Raw genomic sequence first — 23697 nt, forward strand, 5'->3', positions numbered from 1 at the left:
CAATATCATGAATCTTGCTTCTTTGCTGTAAGAAATCGAAATTGCCCCTATCTGTTGGATCAAAGGCTGCCGCCTCCTATCCCCCCTCCCCCCTCCACCTACATGCGTGCAGTTAATGAAGCTCCAGTAAAATGAGTTTAAGAAAATTGTCATAGATTTTCAGAATTATTTCAAAATGTAAGAACCTACATGTTCATACCATTATTGAAATTATATTTATAAATAACTAATCACCTCTCGGAAGTGATAAAGTATTAATTTCAGCAATAGTTCCTGATGTTCAGAGTATACACTTTGGAGCAGTGGTAGTCAACTTCGTCCCTTCGTCCAACTAGTGGGCGTTCAAGCTTTGATGGAGGATTGGTCGGCGGTAGGGTTTTAAATATTTTCCATAACGTTTTCGTAAAATTTTAATGTAAAGTATTTGGTAAGTAATTTTTATTATGTGTTTAACTTTCTGTAACTCTGCTTTATAAGTTTTCTAAGGTTAAGTTTAGTTCAGTACTTTGTAAAACACCATTACTGTGGAACTGGTGGGCGCTTAGAAAATTTTGCTACCAGTAAAGGTACAAAATTTCGTGCTACGTACAAACGGTAGACTGCCTCTGATTTAGAAAATAGCCCGTCATTTGAAAACCGTCTTTTCCGCAAATATCCTTTTAATAAAATCACAAAATCGCTTTCGAATGGTGTTTTACAAAATCGTAGACTTTTGACCACCTGACGCACCTGTTTTCAAGTGAGCCTGGCCTCTCACAATTTCAACTGGCATCTTTCTCCTATCCATTCAACAGAGAGACGGTTGCATAAATTTGCCATCCGGTGGCAGGACCAGACAATGACATCTGGATATTTACATTTTCATAATCTTCCGAAAAGCAGATGGAATAATAACCATTATCTTACCCAAATAGAAAAAGTTTTAATGCCTAGACTAGAGAAACGTGTATATTTATTTGCAATAAGCGCAAAGACGTAATACAGGCTGGCTAGTGCTGAACACTTGTTTGCTATACAATCATAAACAATTCATTCTTTCCGGAAAGCCAATATGTGAGGAATTTGTAGTCCTCTGCAAGTCATAAAGCATAGAATTACATGGTCACAACAGAAACAGTGTACCACAGTTTAAGACACAAAATTTGACACCCTGCAATTTTATATTGTTATTTAATGTTGTCGTCCTAGATTCGCTTTTCAAACTGAACGTGGATGCCAGTTTTAGACATGAGGATGGCGGACCTAGGGTGGAAATCCAGATTTGCTTTCGTCTTCCCGGTGGGTCGCACGTTGTACTTTGATAGCAAGTTCACGAGACCCACTTTGGTTTGCAACAGGCCGAGCCTCATACCTGAAACACACAAAAATCAGACGGTTAAACAGAGTCATCGAAACGGCATGCTTGAAAGCTGCATAGCAATCGTTGTCAACAGCAAGGCACTACGTTTGTTTATAGCGACGTCGGGATCGAAGGAAAGGTGAAAACGTCACTATATAAACGGTGTACGGAAGGAAACAGTGTAGCAGGGTCCATATTGTCGCCCATAAAATAGGATGATAAGCTTCTCAAGAAGTGAAACGTGATTTGCTCAGTGAATTCACTGAATACGAAATTATCATCAACACGAAATGTTCCTCGAATGCACGTAATTGCGCTGTGTGTGCTGGTCCAATTATATATAGGAAAGCCCTACAAAGTCACGACGGAGGTATGCCACCATGTTGAAAAATATGTGTAGTCTGCAAAATGCTGAATAGGTCGCTGAGGGAAAAGTCGTTGAATGAATGCAAAGTGACTTTATTAATTGAATATTACGCGTTTCGACGTTTGCCATCATCAGATATCTGTAGAACTAAAATAAAATAGATCACAAAACCACATATGAAATAAAAATACGTTACAAAACCAACGTAGAGATACAAATAAAAATACACTCCCGGAAATGGAAAATAGAACACATTGACACCGGTGTGTCAGACCCACCATACTTGCTCCGGACACTGCGAGAGGGCTGTACAAGCAATGATCACACGCACGGCACAGCGGACACACCAGGAACCGCGGTGTTGGCCGTCGAATGGCGCTAGCTGCGCAGCATTTGTGCACCGCCGCCGTCAGTGTCAGCCAGTTTGCCGTGGCATACGGAGCTCCATCGCAGTCTTTAACACTGGTAGCATGCCGCGACAGCGTGGACGTGAACCGTATGTGCAGTTGACGGACTTTGAGCGAGGGCGTATAGTGGGCATGCGGGAGGCCGGGTGGACGTACCACCGAATTGCTCAACACGTGGGGCGTGAGGTCTCCACAGTACATCGATGTTGTCGCTAGTGGTCGGCGGAAGGTGCACGTGCCCGTCGACCAGGGACCGGACCGCAGCGACGCACGGATGCACGCCAAGACCGTAGGATCGTACGCAGTGCCGTAGGGGACCGCACCGCCACTTCCCAGCAAATTAGGGACACTGTTGCTCCTGGGGTATCGGCGAGGACCATTCGCAACCGTCTCCATGAAGCTGGGCTACGGTCCCGCACACCGTTAGGCCGTCTTCCGCTCACGCCCCAACATCGTGCAGCCCGCCTCCAGTGGTGTCGCGACAGGCGTGAATGGAGGGACGAATGGAGACGTGTCGTCTTCAGCGATGAGAGTCGCTTCTGCCTTGGTGCCAATGATGGTCGTATGCGTGTTTGGGGCCGTGCAGGTGAGCGCCACAATCAGGACTGCATACGACCGAGGCACACAGGGCCAACACCCGGCATCATGGTGTGGGGAGCGATCTCCTACACTGGCCGTACACCACTGGTGATCGTCGAGGGGACATTGAATAGTGCACGGTACATCCAAAACGTCATCGAACCCATCGTTCTACCATTCCTAGACCGGCAAGGGAACTTGCTGTTCCAACAGGACAATGCACGTCCGCATGTATCCCGTGCCACCCAACGTGCTCTAGAAGGTGTACGTCAACTACCCTGGCCAGCAAGATCTCCGGATCTGTCCCCCATTGAGCATGTTTGGGACTGGATGAAGCGTCGTCTCACGCGGTCTGCTCGTCCAGCACGAACGCTGGTCCAACTGAGGCGCCAGGTGGAAATGGCATGGCAAGCCGTTCCACAGGACTACATCCAGCATCTCTACGATCGTCTCCATGGGAGAATAGCAGCCTGCATTGCTGCGAAAGGTGGATATACATTGTACTAGTGCCGACATTGTGCATGCTCTGTTGCCTGTGTCTATGTGCCTGTGGTTCTGTCAGTGTGATCATGTGATGCATCTGACCCCATGAATGTGTCAATAAAGTTTCCCCTTCCTGGGACAATGAATTCACGGTGTTGTTATTTCAATTTCCAGGAGTGTATTACAGTCGTAAAAAGGGCTCGTACCTTGGGACTTCAAGTAATCAGTGGACATAATAATTACATGTTGTAGTGGTAACAAACATGACAAACAAGAGTACTAACCATTATGCATGGATGCTGATTAGAACACCAGATGGCATTGCAAAAATGGGTGTGGCGCTCTACAGTATCATCGCAGGAATTACATATGGCTTACAAATTTGTATCCTTGTGTAATGGTGTCGTTTGTTACCACTACAACATTTATCCACTGGTTACCTGAAGTTCCACGGTGCGTGTCGTCTTATGTCTACAATGTTTTTATTTCTATATCTACGTTGGGCCTGTAACCAATTTTTATTTCATATGTAGCGATATAATTTATTATATTTTAAGTGATAAGTATGAAGGGAAACGCTGAAACGCGTAATATTGAACTGGTAAAGTCGTTTTGCATTCACTCAGTGACTTTTCCTTCAGTGACCTATCCAGAATTTTTCAATCTACGCGTATTCAATAAAAGGAATTTGACATTGTTAAACTTCAAAATCCAGAACCCTGAAATAGGAGCAACTCTCGATTTCTGCAGGTTTCAGAACTCGGGAAGAAACAGAAATGACGGCTATTGGTTTCATATTAGGAAAGGGGGATAACATTCACACAGATAAAGTGCGAGATGAAAGGATAATTTAACTATCCCAACATTAACAGGATAGTACAACAATGGCGTAAGATTTTCAGTGGTGGAGATGTACCAGCGAATTTAGAAACTAAACTTCTACTGGTGAGAAGTGGAACTGAAGTTCCCTGCAGACAGTCATGAAACGAGGCTGGAACGACCCTTGATCATGCAGGAAGGTAAGTTACTTTTCAGGAATGTTTGTGAATATTCCCCACAGTTTCTTTCTCTGCAGTGAGAAATTCAATGACGGCACTTTGTTTGTAACGTACGTCACCTAGAGATGCCATTTTAAAACTGTCCTAGAGGTACGCTATCTGTCGGAAGTGACGGAACTTGGCGCTCTCACTCAGGAGACTACACATAATATATACTTAAAGTTTCGCATTCATAGCGTTGTTTTCGGCTGAGAAAAAAAATTCGGTGCATTACTTTCTTGGCAACCCTGGTAATTCTTTCCCCTCTGATCCTGCGCAGAGCCTCCTCATTCCTCCCTTATAAGTCCATCTAATTTTCAACATTAGTCTGCAGCACCACATCTCAAATGCTTCGATTCTCTTCTGTTCCGGTTTTCCCACAGTCCATGTTTCACTACCATACAGTACTGTGCCCCAAAAGTACATTCTCAGAAATTTCTTCCTCGAATTGAGGCCTACATTTGATGCTAGTAGACATTTCTTGGCCAGAAATGGCCTTTTTGCCAGTGCTAGTCTACTTTTGATGTTCTTCTTGCTCCAACCGTCATTGGTTAATTTGCTTCCTGGGTATTAACTTCATCTACTTTATGACCAACAATCCTGATGATAAGATTCTGGCTGTTCTCATTTCTGCTGCTTCTCATTACTTTCGTCTTTCTTCGATTCACTCTCAATCCACATTCTGCACTCATCAGACTGTTGATTCCATTCGCCAAATCATGTAATTCTTCTTCACTCTCACTCAGGATAGCAATGTCATCAGCGAATCGTATCATTGATATCCTTTCACCTTGAGTTTTAATTCTACTCCTCAATCTTTCTTCTATTTCCATCATTGCTTCCTCGATGTACAGATTGAACAATAGGGACGAGAAAGATTACATCCCTGTCTTACACCCCTTTTAATCCGAGCATTTCGTTCTTGGTCGTCCAGTCTTATTATTCCCTCTTGGCTCTTGTACATATTTTATATTACTCTTCTCTCCCTATAGCTTTGCCTATTTTTCTCAGAATTTCGAGCATCTCGCACCAGTTTACATTATCGAACGCTTTTTCCTGAGCGATATATCCTATGAGCGTGTCTTCATTTTTCTTTAGCCTTGCTTCCATTATCAACCGCAACGTCAGGATTGACTCTCTGGTGCCTTTGCTATCCCAAAGCCAAACTGATCGTCATCTAATACATACTTAATTTTCTTTTCCTTTCTTCTGTTTACTATTCCTGTAAGCAGCTTGGATGCATGACCGCCGGCCGAAGTGGCCGTGCGGTTAAAGGCGCTGCAGTCTGGAACCGCAAGACCGCTACGGTCGCAGGTTCGAATCCTGCCTCGGGCATGGATGTTTGTGATGTCCTTAGGTTAGTTAAGTTTAACTAGCTCTAAGTTCTAGGGGACTAATGACCTCAGCAGTTGAGTCCCATAGTGCTCAGAGCTGACCTGTTAGCTGATTGTGTGATAATTTTTGCACTTGTCAGCTTTTGAAATCTTCGGAATTGTATGGATGATATTTGTACAAAAGTCAGACGTTATGCCGCCAGACTCATACATTCGACAAACCAAAGTGAATAGTCGTTTTGTTGCCACTTCCCACAATGACTTTAGAAATTCTGATGGAATATCATCCATCCCTTCTGCCTAATTTGCCAGTCCTCCAAAGCCCTCTTAAATTCTGATTCTAATACTGCATCCCCTCTCTCTTCTAAATCGACTCCTGTTTTTTCTCTTCTATCACATCTATCTATCACATCCACTTATAGTGGCCTTCTATGTACCCTATCCACCTATCCGCTATGTCGTCTACGTTTAACAGTGGAATTCCGGTTGCACTCTTAACGTTACCACCCTTACTTTAAATTTCACAGAAGGTTGTTTTGAAGTTCCTATATGCTGAGTCATTCCTCCGACAATCGTTTCTTTTTCGATTTCTTCACATGTTTCATGCAGCCATTTCGTCTTAGTTTCCCTGCACATCCTATTTCATTCCTCAGCGACTTGTATTTCTGTATTCCTGAATTTCCCTGAACATTTTTATCTTTTCTTTTTCATCGATCAACTAAATTATTTCTACTGTTACCCATGGTTTCTTTGAAGTTACCTTCTTTGTACCTATGTCTTTCTTTCCAACTTCTGTAATTGCTGTTTTTAGAGATGTTCATTTTTTATGAACTGTACTGCCTACTGAGCTATTCCTTATTGCTGTATCTATAGCCTTAGAGAACTTCAAGCGTATCTCCTCGTTTCACAGTAGTTCTTTATCCCACTTCTTTGCGTATTGATGCTTCCTGACTAACCTCAAACTCCAGCCTACTCTTCATTACTACTAAATTGTGGTTTCAGTCTATATCTGCACCTGGGTACACCTTACAATACTTGTCTGACCCTGACGTAATCAAACTGAAATCTTTTTGTATCACGCGGCGTTTTCCTCCTCTTGTGATTCTTGTACAGAGTATTCACTATTACTAGATGTAGTTCATTACGGAACTCAATTAGTCTGTCTCCGTTCTTATTCTTTTTCGCAGTCCATGTTCTCGTGTAGCCTTTTCTTCTACTCCTTCCTCTACAACTGCATTCCAGTCCCCCACGGTTATCAGATTTTCATCTCCCTTGACGTACTGTATTACCGTTTCAGTATCCTCATATACTTTCTTTATCTCTTCATTTTCAGCTTGTGACGTCGGTATGTATAGCTGAACCATAGTTGTCGGTGTTGGTTTGCAGTCGATTCTGATAAGTACTATCCTATCACTGAGCTCTTCACAGTAGCACTCTGCCCTACTTTCCTATTCATAACAAATCCTACGCCCGTTATACCATATTCTGCTGCTGTTGAAATTACCCTATATTCATCTGATCATAAATCTTTGTCTTCTTTCCATTTCACCTCACGGACCCCTACTATATCTAGATTGTGCCTTTGCATTTCCCTTTTCAAATTTCCTAGCTTCCCTACCATGCTCAAGTTTCTAACATTCCACGAACCGACATGTAGAACGTTATCCTTTTGGTGATTATTCGGTCTTTTTATCATGGTCACCTCCCCCTTGGCAGTCCCGTGACGGAGATCCGCATGTGGGGGGAGGGGGGGGGGGCATTCCGAAATATTTTTCCAGTGGAGAGATCTTCATGGCACTTTTTGAATTACAGGCCGCATGTCCTGTGGATACACGTTGCGTGTCCTTTATGCAATGGTTCTAATTCCCCAACCCAAGGATAAGAAAGTGCCCTGAAGCTCTGTAGGTTCCTCCACCCTCTTTGACAAGGCCATTGGCAGAATGAGGGTGACTTCTCATGCCGGAAGTCTTCGGCCCACAATGCTCATCAAAATTCGAACCTGGGACCGAGGACTTTTTGAGTCGCTACCCCTAGACCACGGGCGATCAGCTCTGTCCATCTAAAATCGGAACTCATCTGAACACACCACTGTTTTTCAGTCGCATAGGGTCCGACTGATATGATCACGAGCCCGGGAGAGGCACTGCAGGCGATGCCGTACTGTTAACAAGGACACTCGCGTCAATTTTTTTAGACAACATTGTTGTATGGAGATAAACAGCGATTAATTTACTTATAATCAATTATTTAAAATGACAGTCACAATCGCATTATTTATTTTGGCGCCTACCGGTTTCAACCCGCGATGGAGTCATCTTCAGGGCGATTTACACCATTTGGTCGCTCTCTGGGGTCGTCACCCTGTCTGTGCACGGTTGGTAACTCGCTCAGTCGTTTGCTGCTATAGCCCAGTAATGCCAAATTTCACTGCACTGTCCTACCGTGTACGTTAGTCGTATGTCACACGTTTCTGTGGTTATTTCACGCAGTATTGCTTGTTTGTTAGCTTGGAAAACTCTACGCAGACTGCTGCTTTCGGTCGTTATGTGAAGGCCGTCGGTCACAGCGTTGTGCTAGATGAGAGCCAACGCCGTAACTTTGGTATTCTCGTCACACTCTTGACACTGTGGATCTCGGAATACTGAATCCTCTCACGATCTCCAAAATGGAATATCCCGTGCGTCTAGCTCCAACTACCATTCCGCGTTCGAAGCCTATTAATTCCCATCGTGGGGCCATAATCACGTCGAAACCTTGTTATGAAAGACAGCTCCGCCAATGCACTGCCCTTTTACAACTTCTGCACGCGATACTATCGCCGTATGTATATGAACATATCGCTAACCAACGACTTTAGTCACATCATTGTACGAGGGCTGTCCAGAAAGTAAGTTACGATTGATCGCGAAATGAAAATCACAGTGAAAATCAGAAATGTTTCATTTGTAACAGTTAGCTACACCTTTCAGCTACTTCTCTACGTAGTCGCCGTTCTGACTCAGACATTCGTCGTAGCGTTGTACCAACTTTCCAATACCCTCATCACAGAAAGCAGCAGCCAGTGCTTTCCGCCAATTCTCTACGCTGGCCTAAAGCTAGTTGTCTGTGCCAAAATGTTGTCTTCGTAGCTAGCGGTCCGTTTGAACAGAGATGAAACTCAGTGGGAGACAATTACGGGCTGTATTGTGGGTAACCAAACATTGCCAATTGAAACGATGCAGGAACATCTTCATTGGCCATGCAGAATGAGGCTGAGAATTGTCTTGAAGAAGAAACCGCACGACACTTATGTAATGTTGGTTGCATAGCTTCAGGGGAAAATTCTCACCAGGCCCTCGTACTTGGCGGGAGACACTATTTTCTATAACATCTTTATGCGCTCACTAAGAGCTCAGGAATGGAAAGAGCGACATAATTCTACCTAGAGTCATACTAGAGACACTGCCCAACACATCTTTGCAAAGCTTTATCGGATTTTCATAGTCGTTTCCATTTCGCGACCGATCGTAACTTACTTTCTGGACAGCCCTCGTATGTCGGAGCTAAGTGTATTCGAACGTGGGCCAATTGCTGATGCCTATACGGCAGGTGCTTGCCTAATCAAGGGAGCCGAGATGTTTGGTGTGTCATGATGCACTATAACGAAGACTTATACCGCGTATAGGGAAAGTGGTGAAACATCATCCGGTTAGTACCAACGTTGATAAAGGTGTTTCTTTTGTGATCGTGACGGGCGGTCATCGAAGAGGATTGTGTCGCAAACTAAGATGACGAGAGCTGCAAAAGTCATTGTGGCACTGAATGACGCACTAGTGGACCCCGCCATCGCCAAAACGAACGGAGCTCCATAAGCAGGAAACTGTAGGGCCCACTGGATTTCCGAAATCACTCATCAGTGATACTGATTCCCGTTACTGAAAAAAAGTGTCGAAGCCATAAAACGTGGACTGTGGAGCCAATGTCGGCGTAAGATCCCAAGGGACAAATGCTGCCGCTTGGGTTGCCAAGCTGAAAGGAGCGACAGAGACCCCACTACTGTAACATTTCTATACATGACGTATCACAGTTAGTAGCGGCCGGTTTGCTCTCCAGACTGAGAGGGGCGTCCGAGTGCAAGATCTGTATACACTGCATCTCAATTAGTAGCGGAAACTGATGAGAATGGTAGGGTAAGCGGGGCAAGGGCGGGGGAGGGGGGTTGTATGGAGACATGTTCTCGACTCGCCCTGTATGAAGCAATGGAAGAAAGTTATTAGATCGGATGAATCTTGTTCCAGACTCCTTCCAACTTCTGGCCGAGTTTATGTCTCAAGTACGAAGCATGGCGGGCTGTTCGGTGAGGATTTGGGCAGCCATATCGGTGGTATTCCACAGACCTCATGGTTAATCTGCAAGGTCGCAATACTGTCAAGGGCTATGTGACGATTTTGGCTGATCCCATGGTGCAATGTTTGATACCCAATTGTTACGCAGTTCCACAAAGCTCACGTCATCCAGGGCTGGATTTGCGAGCACGAGGATCAATTGTCACGGCTCCCCTGGGCACCAGAATCACCAGATCTTAATATTTCTGAGCCTTTGTAGTGTACTTTGGAGAGAAGAGTGTGTGATCGCCATACACCTCCATCATCGTTACCTGAACTTGCCACTGTGTTGCGGGAAGAGTGCTAAAGGTGTCCTTGAAAATGATATACGACCTGTGTTTATCCATTCAGTGATGTTGTTTAGTACTCCAACGGTTTTGCTACATTGTACTCTCTAAGGGGAAAAAACCGACACACTACGAAAGAATTATCTGAATAGGCAGAGATCGATCGGTAGATGTGCTTTACATGCACAAATTGAGTATTACAATTTGAGAAAAAATGGTCGATTTAATCAAGAAAAAGGAATTCCCAAATTGAGCAAGCCAATAACGCGTTGTCCTACCTCTGGGCCTTATTTATTTTTATTTATTTATTTATTGCCAAATTATAGACCTGTTACCTGATGTTTAAAACAGGTCGTTTATCTTACAATTTTCGTTTTTCTTCTTTTTACAGTTTTATTTTCTTTTGTTTTATCTACAACATTTACAAAGAATGATACTTTTCAAAATAACAATAATTTGAGGTTGAAATATAAATAAAATTTTGTTGTTTTTTTAAGAAGAATATAAAAAGAAGATAGGATACAGGAGAGATTTGTTAGTACCATCACTGAATGTGACTGACGGTGAATACCTCGGAATGGTTTCTTCGAGCCGTTGACCGCCAGTCACACACACACACACACACACACACACACACACACACACACACATACACACACACCCAAATGGTTATTAGTAGAGAAATAATGTTGGATGTCCTATTTATTACTAATCCTATACATTAACTACTTTCGGTGTCCATCCATGTACAGCATTTGGTGTTTTCTTGGCTAGATCGCCAGCACTTTTGCTTATTTACTGTCACATCTCAGCTTCCTCCTCCTGTTCCTCCTCATTGTCACTATTTTCACTGTCACTGTGGGTATAACTGTCCATCCTCTGGAGATTTCTGTTACGCTGCACATAGGCATGTCTGTAATGTCGTGTCACCATGTACTCTTCATGTGTTGTTTTTGGAATACCGTTTGTCAGTGCGTTTAATTGTGCCCATTGTTCTTCGTTTCTTATTGCTGTGTGTATATCTATGGCTGTATCTGTGTAGTCTAAGTGTAGTGTATGTCTATTGTTCGCGTATTTCCCGCAGAAAAAGACTGTGTGTTCTGGGGAACCTTCTTCCCCGCATGTGCATGTAGGTGTCTGCCTCAGATTCACGCGGTTTAAGTGCGTGGGATAAGGTCCGTGTCCGGTTAAGAAATGTACCATACCGCGGCTGGGATCGATATGTCTCATTCTCAACCGCTCCCTTATGTCAGGGAGGAAGTCCTGCAGCCTACGTCCCTTATCACTTACATCCCACTCACCTTGCCATGTATCCAAACGCCAACTTTTAAGGTGACGTATCGTCTCTATCGGTACACCGGTTATTGTGTGTACCTTATCTAGTCTCCCCATCTTTAACCAGTACCTTGCAGCTCTGTATTTGATCGTGATATCTATGGAGCATATTCCGAGCACCACACACAGTGCATCCGCTGAGGTGGTACCGAAGGCTCCAGATAGCCTATGTAGGACACTTCTCTGCCCTCTTCTGCGCCTTATGCTTGGCATTGATTCATAGATTTGTTGGATGTCCTCTTGAGGGATATAGCGTCAGATTCTGTCCAATTGGAGCGTTAGATCGTCAAACTCCATAGCTGATTTGAGGGCTGTGCCCATAATGGTCCAAACCTTCTCAATTGGGGAGAAATCCGGCGACCTTCTTCGCCAAAGTGGGGTTTGGCGAGCACGAAAACAAGCAGTGTTAGCCCTCGCTGCGTATGAGCGGGCATTACATTGCCGAAATTAAGCCCAGGATGGCTTGCCATGAAGGACAACAAAAAGAGGCGTAGAATATCGGCGTCGTATCGCGGTGCTGTAAGGGTGCTACGGATGACAACCAAAGGGATCCTGCTATGAGAAGAAATTTCACCCCAGAGCGTCACTCCTGGTTGTCGCGCCGTATGGCGTGCTACACTCAGCTTCGTATCCTACCACTGTCTGGGGCGCCTCTAGACACATCTTCGGCCTGGAATGCCGAGACACATGTTTGGCCTGACTGGAGTAAAATTGTCTTCCATGATGAGTCCCGCTTTGACCTGAGCCTGATAACCAGCGAGAACGTGTCTGGACAGGCCCTGGACATTGGTGAGATACCAGACTGAGAGCGTTTGGAGCATTATGAACAGGGCCCTCCAGCCAGCTCGAGGCTTAGACGACACAAAGCGCCAGTTGGGCACAACATGGCAGGATATCCTGCAGGTGGACGTCCAACAATCTAGCAGTCAAAGTGAAGCCGAATAACTGGTGGCATAAGCAGTAGAGGTGTGGCAACGCATCATTGACTTGCTCAACTTGTCAAGCTCTTTCTCGAACTATGCTATATTTCTGAAATTATAATCATTTGTGTCTCTGTAGATGTATATTGCATCTACGATTTCTGTTCCATTCTGATTACCCGTTCGTGGTGCGTCGTTTACTTTATCTTAGAGTGTATGGTAATGTGTTCTGTTTTCATATTTTTGTCCAACCCCTGTACCTCCCCTTCCGTAACAGATAGTATCCAGTGACATTAACAAAAATTCTTGATTAACAGCATAGAACACTGATCAAAATGTTTATTATCTTTCCCACAGGACGTGGGAGGTGACTGTTCGCTTGTTCTCGAGGTGGTGACTGGTCAGGTAGATTTAGGCGTGGCGACCAACTGTGAAGACTGGGTGTTGGTTGGGGAAGCGATCGTCACTACCGCGGCATGTAAACTAGAAGCATAACAGTCTTACCTCACTACCCTTATTTCCACTCACTGTCATGTCTAAAGACGTTATAACCTTTCTGTTGCTTGGAAAAATTCGTACGCGGTAACATATTCTGTACTGATGTAATCTGTAAGTATGGCTACACACTGTGTGCTCCATCTTTTCTAAGATAAACGGTGATAAAGCCCAAACCGATCCAGGATTCGAACAAAGGTGAGGAATGGGCACACTAAACATCCGAGTTAACGTAAGTGTCGATCTTAGAGCAGGCAGCATCCGACAACGTACTTACCTATGCAATTACGTGGTCCATCCCCAAAAGGCAGGTAGGTATATGGCTGTCGCTGAGCTTTGACCTCTTCGGAGAATCTCTCAGGGTCGAAACGTTCAGGGTCAGGGTAATACTTGGGGTCACGGTGAAGGCCCAGCACAGACACCGCTATTTTAGTTCCTTTCTCTAGAACGACGTCGCTGTCTGGAATCTTGTAATCTTGATTACACTCTCTGATCAGAGTGGTCAATGGTGGATTCTTCCTGAGAGACTCTGGAAACAAAAATAGAAAGAAAAAATTATAATGCAAGCAATATGACTGTTTGGACTGGTAAAAAGATAGCATAATCCATCACGCCAGGCAACTAATCGCTTATTTCTAACGCCATAGTTTTGTGAATCAGTGCCATAGAGTGCAGATGTGGCAGGGAAAAGATTTTTTAAATCAAGCATTAAATCGTCATGTCACGTTGGCAAGAGAGATTTGTGCATTGCTTCCAACAGTTTCTGGCTGTCACTGGCGATCATTATTTCCGTAAATAGGGTCTACCCTTGAAACGTTTAGTGGTAGCCAGTATTTCCTTCAGTAGACCAAGAGCTGAATGGGACCAAAAGCTAACATAACTCACTCATTTATCATCATTTCCAGTTATCAAGGTCACAAGGCTTCGCCACAGCACGGTAACGCTATGATCAAAGAACGGTATGGAACTACGAATTTATGCTTTCAATTATATGAATGCGTGGTGTCTGTTGTTTAAGACATGTCCGAAAGAATAGACATCATGCACTCACGTAATTGATTCTCCTAGATGAGGAGTAGGCAACATTCCATTAGAACTACTCATAGCGTTGTGAGAACCAGCCCTGACAAAACTCTACCATCTGGTGGGCAAGATGTATGAGACTGGCGAAATACCCTCATACTTGAAGAAGAATATAATAATTCCCATCCCAAAGAAAGCGGGTGTTGACAGGTGCCAAAATTACCGAACTATCAGTTTAATAAGTCACGATTGCAAAATACTATCGCGAATTCCTTACAGACGAATGGAAAAACTGGTAGAAGCCGACCTTGGGGAAGATCAGTTTCGATTCCGTAGAAATACTGGAACACACGAGGCAATACTAACCCCACGACTTATCTTGGAAGACAGATTAAGGAAAGGCAAACCAACAATTCTAGCATTTGTAAACGTAGAGAAAGTTTTCTACAATGTTGACTGGAATATTCTCTTTTGAATTCTGAAAGTGGCAGGGATGAAATTCAGGGAACGAAAGTCTATTTACAATTTGTAGAGAAACCAGATAGCAGTTATAAGAGTCGAGGGACATGAAAGAGAAGCAGTGGTTGGAAAGGGAGTGAGACAGGGTTGTAGTCTATCCCCGATGTTATTCAATCTTTATACTGAGCAAGCAGTATTAGAAATAAAAGAAAAATTTGGAGTACGAATTAAAATCCATGGAGAAAAAATTACAACTTCGAGATTTATCGATGACATTATAATTCTGTCAGAGACAGCAAAGGACCTGGAAGAGCAGTTGAACAGAATGGACAATGTCTTGAAAGGAGGATGTAAGATGAACATCAACAAAGCAAAACGAGGATAATGGAATGTAGTCGATTTAAATCAGGTGATGCTGAGGGAATTAGATTAGGAAATGAGACACTTAAAGTAGTATATGAGTTTTACTATTTGGGGAGCAAAATAATTGGTGATGATCCAAGTAGAGAGGATATGAAATGTAGACTGGTTATGGTAAGGAAAGCGTTTCTGAAGAAGAGAAATTTGTTAACATCGAGAATAGATTTAAGTTTCAGAAAGTCATTTCTGAAAGTATTTGTGTGGAGTATGGAAGTGAAACGTAGACGATAAACAGTTGAGACAAGAAGAGAGTAGAAGCTTTCGAAATGTGGTGCTACAAAAGAATGCTGAAGATTAGATGGACGTATCACGTAACTAATGAGGAGGTACTGAACAGAATTGGGGAGAAGAGGAATTTGTGGCAAAACTTGACTACAAGAAGGGATCGGTTGGTAGGACATGTTCTGAGGCATCAAGGGATCACCGATTTAGTATTGGAGGGCAGCGTGGAGGATAAAAATTGTAGAGGAAGGCCAAGATATGAATACACTAAGCAGAATCAGAAGGATGTAGGTTACAGTAGGTACTTGGAGATGAAGAAGCTTGCACAGGATAGGGTAGCATGGAGAGCTGCATCAAACCATTCTCTGGACTGATGACAACAACAACAACAACAACAAATGAGGAATGGATCCACCTTCTTCAGTGTGGATGCACAAGTCCGTCTGATCTGCTGAGAGTAGCGATCATGAAGGAACTGGACAGGGACTGCGGACAGGTGGCGCTCGGGGGGAGTTTGGGTCGGCCGGGGGACGTGCCGAATAGGGCGCGCGGTTGCGATAAAAACTGTGTCCGGGTGGCGCAATGGTTAACGCACCTGCACAGTAAGCTGGCGATCTCTGGTACGGTACACATTTTCACAAGTCACCTCTGATGATTCCGCGTGTTGTCCTGATGCAGCTGACATCAGTAAACCCTTTCCCTTCCCCCCCCCCCCCCCCTTGTTCCACTTTCAACTTACATATTAATCTTTCAAGGTTTCCCAGTGAAATTACTGTTATTTTTCACATTATTTCTATAGTTTATCTATCCATCTTTCTTACACATTCCAAGTGTACTCATCGCTTGCTTGTTATCTGAGCTCTAATTAAAAGTTTGGCTACTTTAACCCGCGGATAGACGTCGCTACAGTTTCTTGTAATTTGTTTTCTATGATTTTTGTGAATGGGTTCAGTGATGAGATGGTTCACCAAATAAGACTTAAATCCGAGCTAATGCTCAGTATGCGAAGAAGTAGACGTTGACGGAACGTTTAGTCTATGACCTTCCATTCTCCTCCCGCCATTTAACCTAACTGTTGAAGAACCACACTCCCCCCTCATCCCCTCCACGACCAATTCCCTCCCCCCCCCCCCCTCCCAGCTCAGCTCTGACTGATGATGTCTTTTATTCTGTCCTGTCTGTGCACGAAGAGTAAACTATGCATAGTGTGAAAATATTTAGGACAAAATGTTGCGCTTTTAATGGTTTGAAAAGAAGGTAAACGCTTAAGAACTGATAGCCAACTATGATTTAAAGATTGCTTTTCCTTACCTGATAAAACCTTGTCAAGGTAGGTCATTCTGGCGATGGCGTCGTAAGTAATTTCGCCGTCGTTTTCCCTGAGCACTGTGTCGATTTCATCGTGTAGTTTACTCTGTATGTCAGGGTTGAAAGCCAACTCGTGCAGAGTAAAGCTCGTCGCTGTCGAAGACGTCTCGAAGCCCGCCGCAAAGAAGATAAACGCCTGTGCAGCCAAGTCTCCCATCGATAATTCTGCAATAAGACAGACGATACTTAAACATGGAAATGTGAATGGCAGTGTCATTTGGTGTAGGTCAACTTCGTATGAAATTGATCAGAAACATTTTAGAGCCTAAAATTATGATCTGAGACAGTGTTATCCAATCACACCTGACATAGCACATCAGTTGGTGAAATAGTTAATACTGTAGCTCCTTTGAGGTAGTGCTTTATTCTATTGAAACCTGCGCAATTTCTTTTAAAATATACCTCCAACAAGTAAGGTATTAGTGTAGCCTTACCAGGGCTTAACTGTTTTATGATTCGATAGTGAAATGAAAGTAAATAATATCAGTATTGTCGATTAGACGTACGGACTACATATAACTGAGAATGAATATTCCCAAGTAGGTGATTTTTTGAGAGGTCGGGAGAAAGCAGAAAATAAATTCATTTCAAATCCGAGAATAGTTCCATCATATAACGTAAGATCCAGCTTTGTAAGTCTTATCTCAGTACGTGTTATTAGTACTTTTCCACCCGTCGGAACGTCTAACCGCTGATTAAATTTATTTGCTTTACGGAAAATTACGGAAAAGATAAACTTGGATCTTATAAACGTATATTAACAGTGGGTGTAACTATGTGTCGTTTTCTGACTCAGTCAGGTGTGACGACAGAGCCACCTACAAAAGATAACATGGACCACAGAAGCTACAAGCCGTCTTCAAAGTGAATCGTAGAATATCTGGACATTAACTGCAAAGAATATTTTTATGACTGTGGTTAATTAAAAGATGCTCCATTGTTCGTAGTAAAATGGTCTATGTAAATTTTATCGAGAGTATTATCGGAGCTGGTCATTGGCGTTTGTGACGTATAACACTGAATTCCTTTTCTATACATACTGCAAGATAGCAACAAGAGCTTCCTTTAATTATCAAGACAGATATGGTTTTCGACCAGTGTTGGTAAATAGTGTGTAGATTCATAGTTGGAGATTTTTTATGATGATAAGAAGAGGAAAAAGTCTGTTTTTGTTTTATTTATTTATTTATTTTTGGATGAGTAAGAGTAGTGCCACTAAATCAGCGTTGTTAAACACGTTTTTCCAAAAGTCCATCACCAAAGAAGACGAAGTAAATATTCCTGAATTCAAATCAAGAACAACTGCTAAGATGAGAAACATAGAAGTAGGTATCTTCGGTGTAGCAATGCAGCTTAAATCAATAAAGTCAAGGCTTCCGATCCAGATGGTATACCAGTCATGTTCCTTCCAGAGTATGCTGATACAATAGCTCCATATTTAGCAATTATATACAACCGCTCGCTCACTGAAAGATCCGTCCTAAAGAATGGAGCCGGCTCGGGTGGCCGAGCGGTTCTAGGCACTACAGTCTGGAACCGCGCGACCGCTACGGTCGCATGTTCGAATCCTGCCTCGGGCATGCATGTGTGTGATGTCCTTAGGTTAGTTAGGTTTAAGTAGTTCTAAGTTCTAGGGGACTGATGGGGACTGATGACCTTAGAAGTTAAGTCCCATAGTGCTCAGAGCCATTATTTTAAAGAATGGAAAATTGCTCAAGTCACACCAATACCCAAAAATGGAGATAGAAGTAATCCGCTGAATTACAGGCCCATATCACTAACGTCGATTTGCAGTAGGGTTTTGGAACATACATTGTATTCGAACATTATGAAGTACCTCGAAGAAAACGTTATTGACACATAGTCAGAACGGATTCAGAAAATATCGTTCTTGCGAAACACGACTAGCTCTTTATACTCATAAAGTAATGAGTGCTATCAACAGGGGATGTCAAATTGAATCCGTATTTTTAGATTTACAGAAGGCTTTCGACACCGTTCCTCACATGCATCTTCTAACCAAACTGACTGCCTATGGAATATCGCCTGTTGTGCGACTGGATTCGTTATTTCCTATCAGAAAGGTCACAGTTGGTAATAACAGATGGAAAGCCATCGAGTAAAACAGAAGTAATATCCGGCGTTGCTCAAGGAAGTGTTCTAGGCTCTCTACTGTTCCTGATCTATATTAACGACATAGGAGACAATCTGAGAAGTCGTCTTAGATTGTTTGCAGATAATGCTGTCACTTATCGTCTTGTAAAGTCATCAGATGAAGAAAACGATTTGCAAAATGATTTAGATAAGATATCTGTATGGTGGGAAAAGGGGAAATTGACCCTAAACAAAGAAAAGTGTGAAATTATTCACACGAGTACTAAAAGAAATCCACCAAATTTCGATTACGCGATACGTCACACAAATCTGCTTTCTGGTTTGCTTCTCCGAAGAAAATCTAGTGGCGTCAGATATAATCGTGTTGTTGTTCTGGTCTTCAGTCCATACACAAGTCTGATGCAGTTCCCCATGCCTCTCTATTCTGTGCAAGCCTCTTCATCCCCGAATAACTACTGCAAATTGCATCCTTCTGAATCTGGTTAACGTATTCATCTCTTATTCTCCCTCTACGATTTTTACCCTCCACGCTTCCCTCCAGTACTAAATTGGTGATCCCTTGATGCCTCAGAACGTGTTCTAGCAACCGACCCTTCTTCTAGTTAAGTTGTGCCACAGATTGCTCTTCTACCCAATTCTGTGAATAATCATACGTGCTTGATTATGAAGAACATACCCTGCTGTGAAGATTGCGGTGTCGTGGTATGTTGTAAAGAAACACCATCGAGCACTGTTAATGTGAGCAGGTCAGCAACAGAATGTCAACAGTAGCCACCCATTTCGGAAAGACTGGCTGGAATCGGCCAGCACACATGACGCGCCTGCGTTTCTGTACAAATGCCACGTTATTCTGCGCAAGCTGTGCCATTCATTTTATTGTCAGTGGCCAAACTAAAGCTAAGATATAACAGTAACTTATATCACAACTACCTGACACAATTACCTGCTGCAACTGAATTTCGTTAAATGTTTTCTAGAATTAATTAGGCTAAATTATAAGAAGATACAGTGTGTAGGCTTTAAGTAACACTTACTAACTGTACTTTTCGTACATAGTTACATTCTTGGGAATGGAGATTTTCGTATTGCTTCTTCCAAGACACTTTTCTACCTAAAGGCCCATAGCTCTAAATCCGAGAAATAAATGTGGCTGATGAGGAAAGATATTGTGTCGTAACACACTACTTGGAAAGCTACGAGTGTGTGATATGTGAAAGCAGTTTATATAATAAGCACATTGTACGTTTTTATACCTAAGTGCTCATTCGACTGGCATGTCCTGTTTGTGGTTTTAGGAATTTTGTTATATGTGTTATGCTAAATATTGGACTCTTTCCCAGTATCCAATACAGCAGTGCAACAGATAACCTGTAGAACTTGAAAATACATGGAACAGGATTTATACGACCCTTAAACAAACGGTGTACATCGTTTTACCTCCGCCTCCCACATCCTCTTCCTATAGACAACGAAGACCTAGAAACAACAGGAGGTATTGATGTTGATGATGAGGTCCGAGGAGCGTAGGGGAAACCCGCACCGCTGCACTGGGCAAGGTCCTAGTGGAGTTGGTTTGGCATTGCCTTCCTCCGACCGTAATGGGGATGAATGATAATGATGAAGACGACACAACATCACCCAGTCATCTCGACGCAGGGAAAATCCCTGACGATCTGGGAATCGAACCCGGGACCCCACGCGCGAGAAGAGAGAACACTACCGCAATTCCAGTGGTACTGTAAATATACCACATAGCCGCAATGCAATAAAACAGAACAACTTACTGTCGGTAGTGTCGATGTCCTTCTGCTGCTCACTCTCCGCTGCCTGTCCTTTGTCAGGATCGACGAACCCCTTATTTTTGAGCTGAATAAGAAGATCCATGAAATCTTTCCGTCTAAAGTTATTCTTCTCTCTGTAAGCGACAGTGTCTAAAACCATTTGCTGAAAATATTTGCTGACTGCCGACGGTCCGCCTTTTAACCTGCAAAGGAAAAGCAACAGTTAATTAATATTAATACAACAACTCCTAAAATGTACCCTGTGTCACACAAGGTTTCACCTCCGCGTCACTTCGTAGTCACTGAAGGATGCCCAGAGCTTGCGGCTACAGAAGAATGTCGGCGCTCATCACTCCCTAGGTAGGAAAAACCATATTCACCACATCTCTACCAAGCCGACGAAGGTTGAGTTCCCTACGTACTCCGCTAAGAAACTTTGAGCTCCCTGAGGTGCGTGACCTTCGGCATGGTCCAGAAACAATGAAAATTATTCCCCAGCGCTCCACGGTATGGGGAGGGGAACGACATCATGCGGAAGTTCTTTTTAAAAAAAAAAAAAAATCACTGAGAACTAAAGAGGATCTGTGTAGTGGATGGTCAAATTTTTATTTTATTGTGTTGTTTTGGACTCATTTTTTAGGTATTCTCAGGTCCATCAACATCACTACAGTTGTACGTTGTCTATCTAATGGCTCCCAGTAGCAAAAAAATTTGGTTTTCAGTATCTCATATAATTACTGACAAATTTTAAAAATTTAAAATACTGTCGTAATGTACTCATTAACGGCTATAATCGTACGTAAGAGATTTAACCCAATTAGACAAGTATTACAGTTAAAAACTGTGCAAATGGGTTGAGACAGCATAATACGTGGCGAGCAAATCACCCAGAATTCATTTATCCATTACTGGCTTCCCCTGATTTTCATTTCTTCGCTCATGTGAATCGCTGACTACGAGCATAGCATTTTGGCACAGACAACGAGCTACAGACCAGCTTACGCAATTGGCAGAAATCACAGGCGACTACCTTTTATTACTAGGGTATTGGAATACTGGTACCACGCTACGACAAATGTTTAAGTCAAAAAGCAGTGGCTATGTAGTGAAGCAACTGGAATGTGTAGCTAAATGTTGCAAATGAAGTATTTTTGTTTTCATCGTGGTTTACATTTCGCGATCAGTTGGAGGCTGAAAAAAAGCCCTCTCACAATAAGAACCAGCTTCGAATTATAATACATATTCACTGGTTGCCTCCCAGAATGGATAACCATACCTGCAAGGCACCCACTTTTGTTGCATCTCCCCTACACCGTTGGAGGTTTTGGACCATTATGACACAGGCGTTTCCGATCCATGAAAAGCTGCCTAAGAGAGTATGGCTCTTGTTTCCCAACTGCCGCAGCAGTTTTGCATTCCTCAACATAAACAGGGCCATTTCTTACCACTTGCCTGGGTTCCAAGGAGGAAGGATATTTCTACCTCCTTCGACATCAGTAGTCTCACTATCGACAGGGTCACCGAGCTGCACAGTTCGCGATGCAAGCGGTCTTGGTTTTCTCTGTCATAACAAGGTACCCTAGGCCAAGCAGCACCACTACATTAACTACTGACGCCCTATAAAAACAACCACCTCATGTCGTACTGTCAGCCCGTCTATTCCAGACATTTAATATTGATGCCACCAGCATGTTATTCTGATGACCACTGATGCTATGGAACTGTTTTGGGGTTGGAGATTGAATCGCGATGCGCTTGTTCCTGTGTTCTGTCGATGAGTTGGCTGTTGTCCAGTAACCAATGCCAGTATACTTTTACCAGTGATTCCGGTCTGGTTTGGCTGACATTAAATAAAGTATATCACTCGGGCATCTTCAGAACACAGAAAGCTACTGCCGGCCAGAGTGGCCGAGCGGTTCTAGGCGCTACAGTCTGGAGCCGCGCGACCGCTACGGTCACAGGTTCGAATCCTGCCACGGGTATGGATGTGTGTGATGTCCTTAGGTTATTTAGGTTTAAGTAGTTCTAAGTTCTAGGAGACTGATGACCACATAGTGCTCAGAGCCATTTTGACCAGAAAGCCACTAACTTTGGAAGTCGGGTCTGCCCAGAGTGTTACAATAAAGAACTATACTGGAGCTCACAGGGTGTGAAAAAGGACCTCAACAACGCAGTTTGGAAGTACTATAAGAGATTTCTCTTCCCAGTGCCATGTGGACTCTAGAGCATTGATAACCGCTATCTCAGAGAGTCTTTTTCGTTTGTATAGTTAATCCCGTTCTATGAGGGTCCCCTGGTTTTTCATTACTTATCGAATTTATTTTACTTTGTCTTTGTGGGCAGTTGCCCTTCCTGTCCCCACAGAAGTTAGTTAACCTGAGAGGTGTCAGTATGGCGACATAACACCGCGACACCCAAATTGATAAGGAAATGACTTAAAAAATTAGGTATAATAATTAAGAAAAGAAATTAGCTAGAGAAATGAGGCAGTATTATATTACAATAAGAATAGTAAAAACAGAATAAGGATCGTAGTATACGTAGTCGACATATTTGAATTTAAATTCCTGGAGCTTACCACAATTTAGTCAGCAGCGGCTGAAGTGCAATAAGACAAGATAGCGCGTTCGTGGGTAGAAGCAGCCAGTGTACCCAGAACTGCAAGTCAGCATCGTGAGCTAAGTCTCGAAAGTGGAGGAGCTGGTGCAGGGATACTGGAAAAGGATTCGGAGTAGAAGACCTAGTTTCCACCCTTTCACGTTGGATCCTGTGGACGACTCCAGAAGTGAACCCAGGCCAAAGGTTAAACAATCCACGTTAAGTTTTATGGTTGTGGACAGTAGAGAATCTGCAGTGTTTATTATTAAAGTAATTAAAGTAACATTTAGAGTTTGTCTCCATGTCGGTCAGTCGTAGAGAATGATATGCAGAAGTCATAGTATATCTCCTAATGTCGTATGGGACCTGCTTTGGCCTGGTTTAGTGCATCAACTGATGTGGCACTGACTATACAAGTCGTTGGAAGTCCATTGCAGAAATACTCAGCAATTCTGTGTCTATAGCCATCCATAATTGCGAAAGTGCTGCCAGCGCAGAATTTTGGGCACGAACTGAACTCTCGGTTACGTACCGCAGATGTTCAATGAGTTTAATGTCTGGAGGTTTGGGTGGCCAAATCATACTCTCGAGTTTCCCAGAATTTTCTTCCCAGCAACCACGAATAATTGTGTCCTAGTGACACAAAATCGTTGTTTGAGAAGGAGAAGTCCATAAATGGCTGCAAATGTCTCCGGGTAGCTGAATATAAGCATTTCCAGAGAATGATCGGTTCAGCTGGGCGAGAGGACCCAGTCAGTTCCATA

At 43.2% G+C, this 23697-nt stretch overlaps 1 protein-coding gene across 1 annotated transcript in view; it reads right to left on the reverse strand.

The window, feature by feature from the left end:
* Positions 1 to 928: 928 nt before the first annotated feature.
* Positions 929 to 23697, reverse strand: part of LOC126473723 (cytochrome P450 6k1-like) — an 81330-nt gene continuing 58561 nt past the window's right edge. Inside the window, exons 5-8 of the mRNA XM_050100970.1 lie at positions 20339 to 20538; positions 16383 to 16604; positions 13225 to 13476; positions 929 to 1351 (exon numbers count right to left, since the gene is read on the reverse strand). Of these exons, the coding sequence (XP_049956927.1) occupies positions 1185 to 1351; positions 13225 to 13476; positions 16383 to 16604; positions 20339 to 20538 (841 nt within the window). The 3' untranslated portion in view covers positions 929 to 1184. The remainder of the gene's footprint in view (positions 1352 to 13224; positions 13477 to 16382; positions 16605 to 20338; positions 20539 to 23697) is intronic.

This window comes from Schistocerca serialis, chromosome 4 (assembly GCF_023864345.2).
Source record: "Schistocerca serialis cubense isolate TAMUIC-IGC-003099 chromosome 4, iqSchSeri2.2, whole genome shotgun sequence".
NCBI classification, from domain to species: Eukaryota; Metazoa; Arthropoda; class Insecta; order Orthoptera; family Acrididae; genus Schistocerca; species Schistocerca serialis.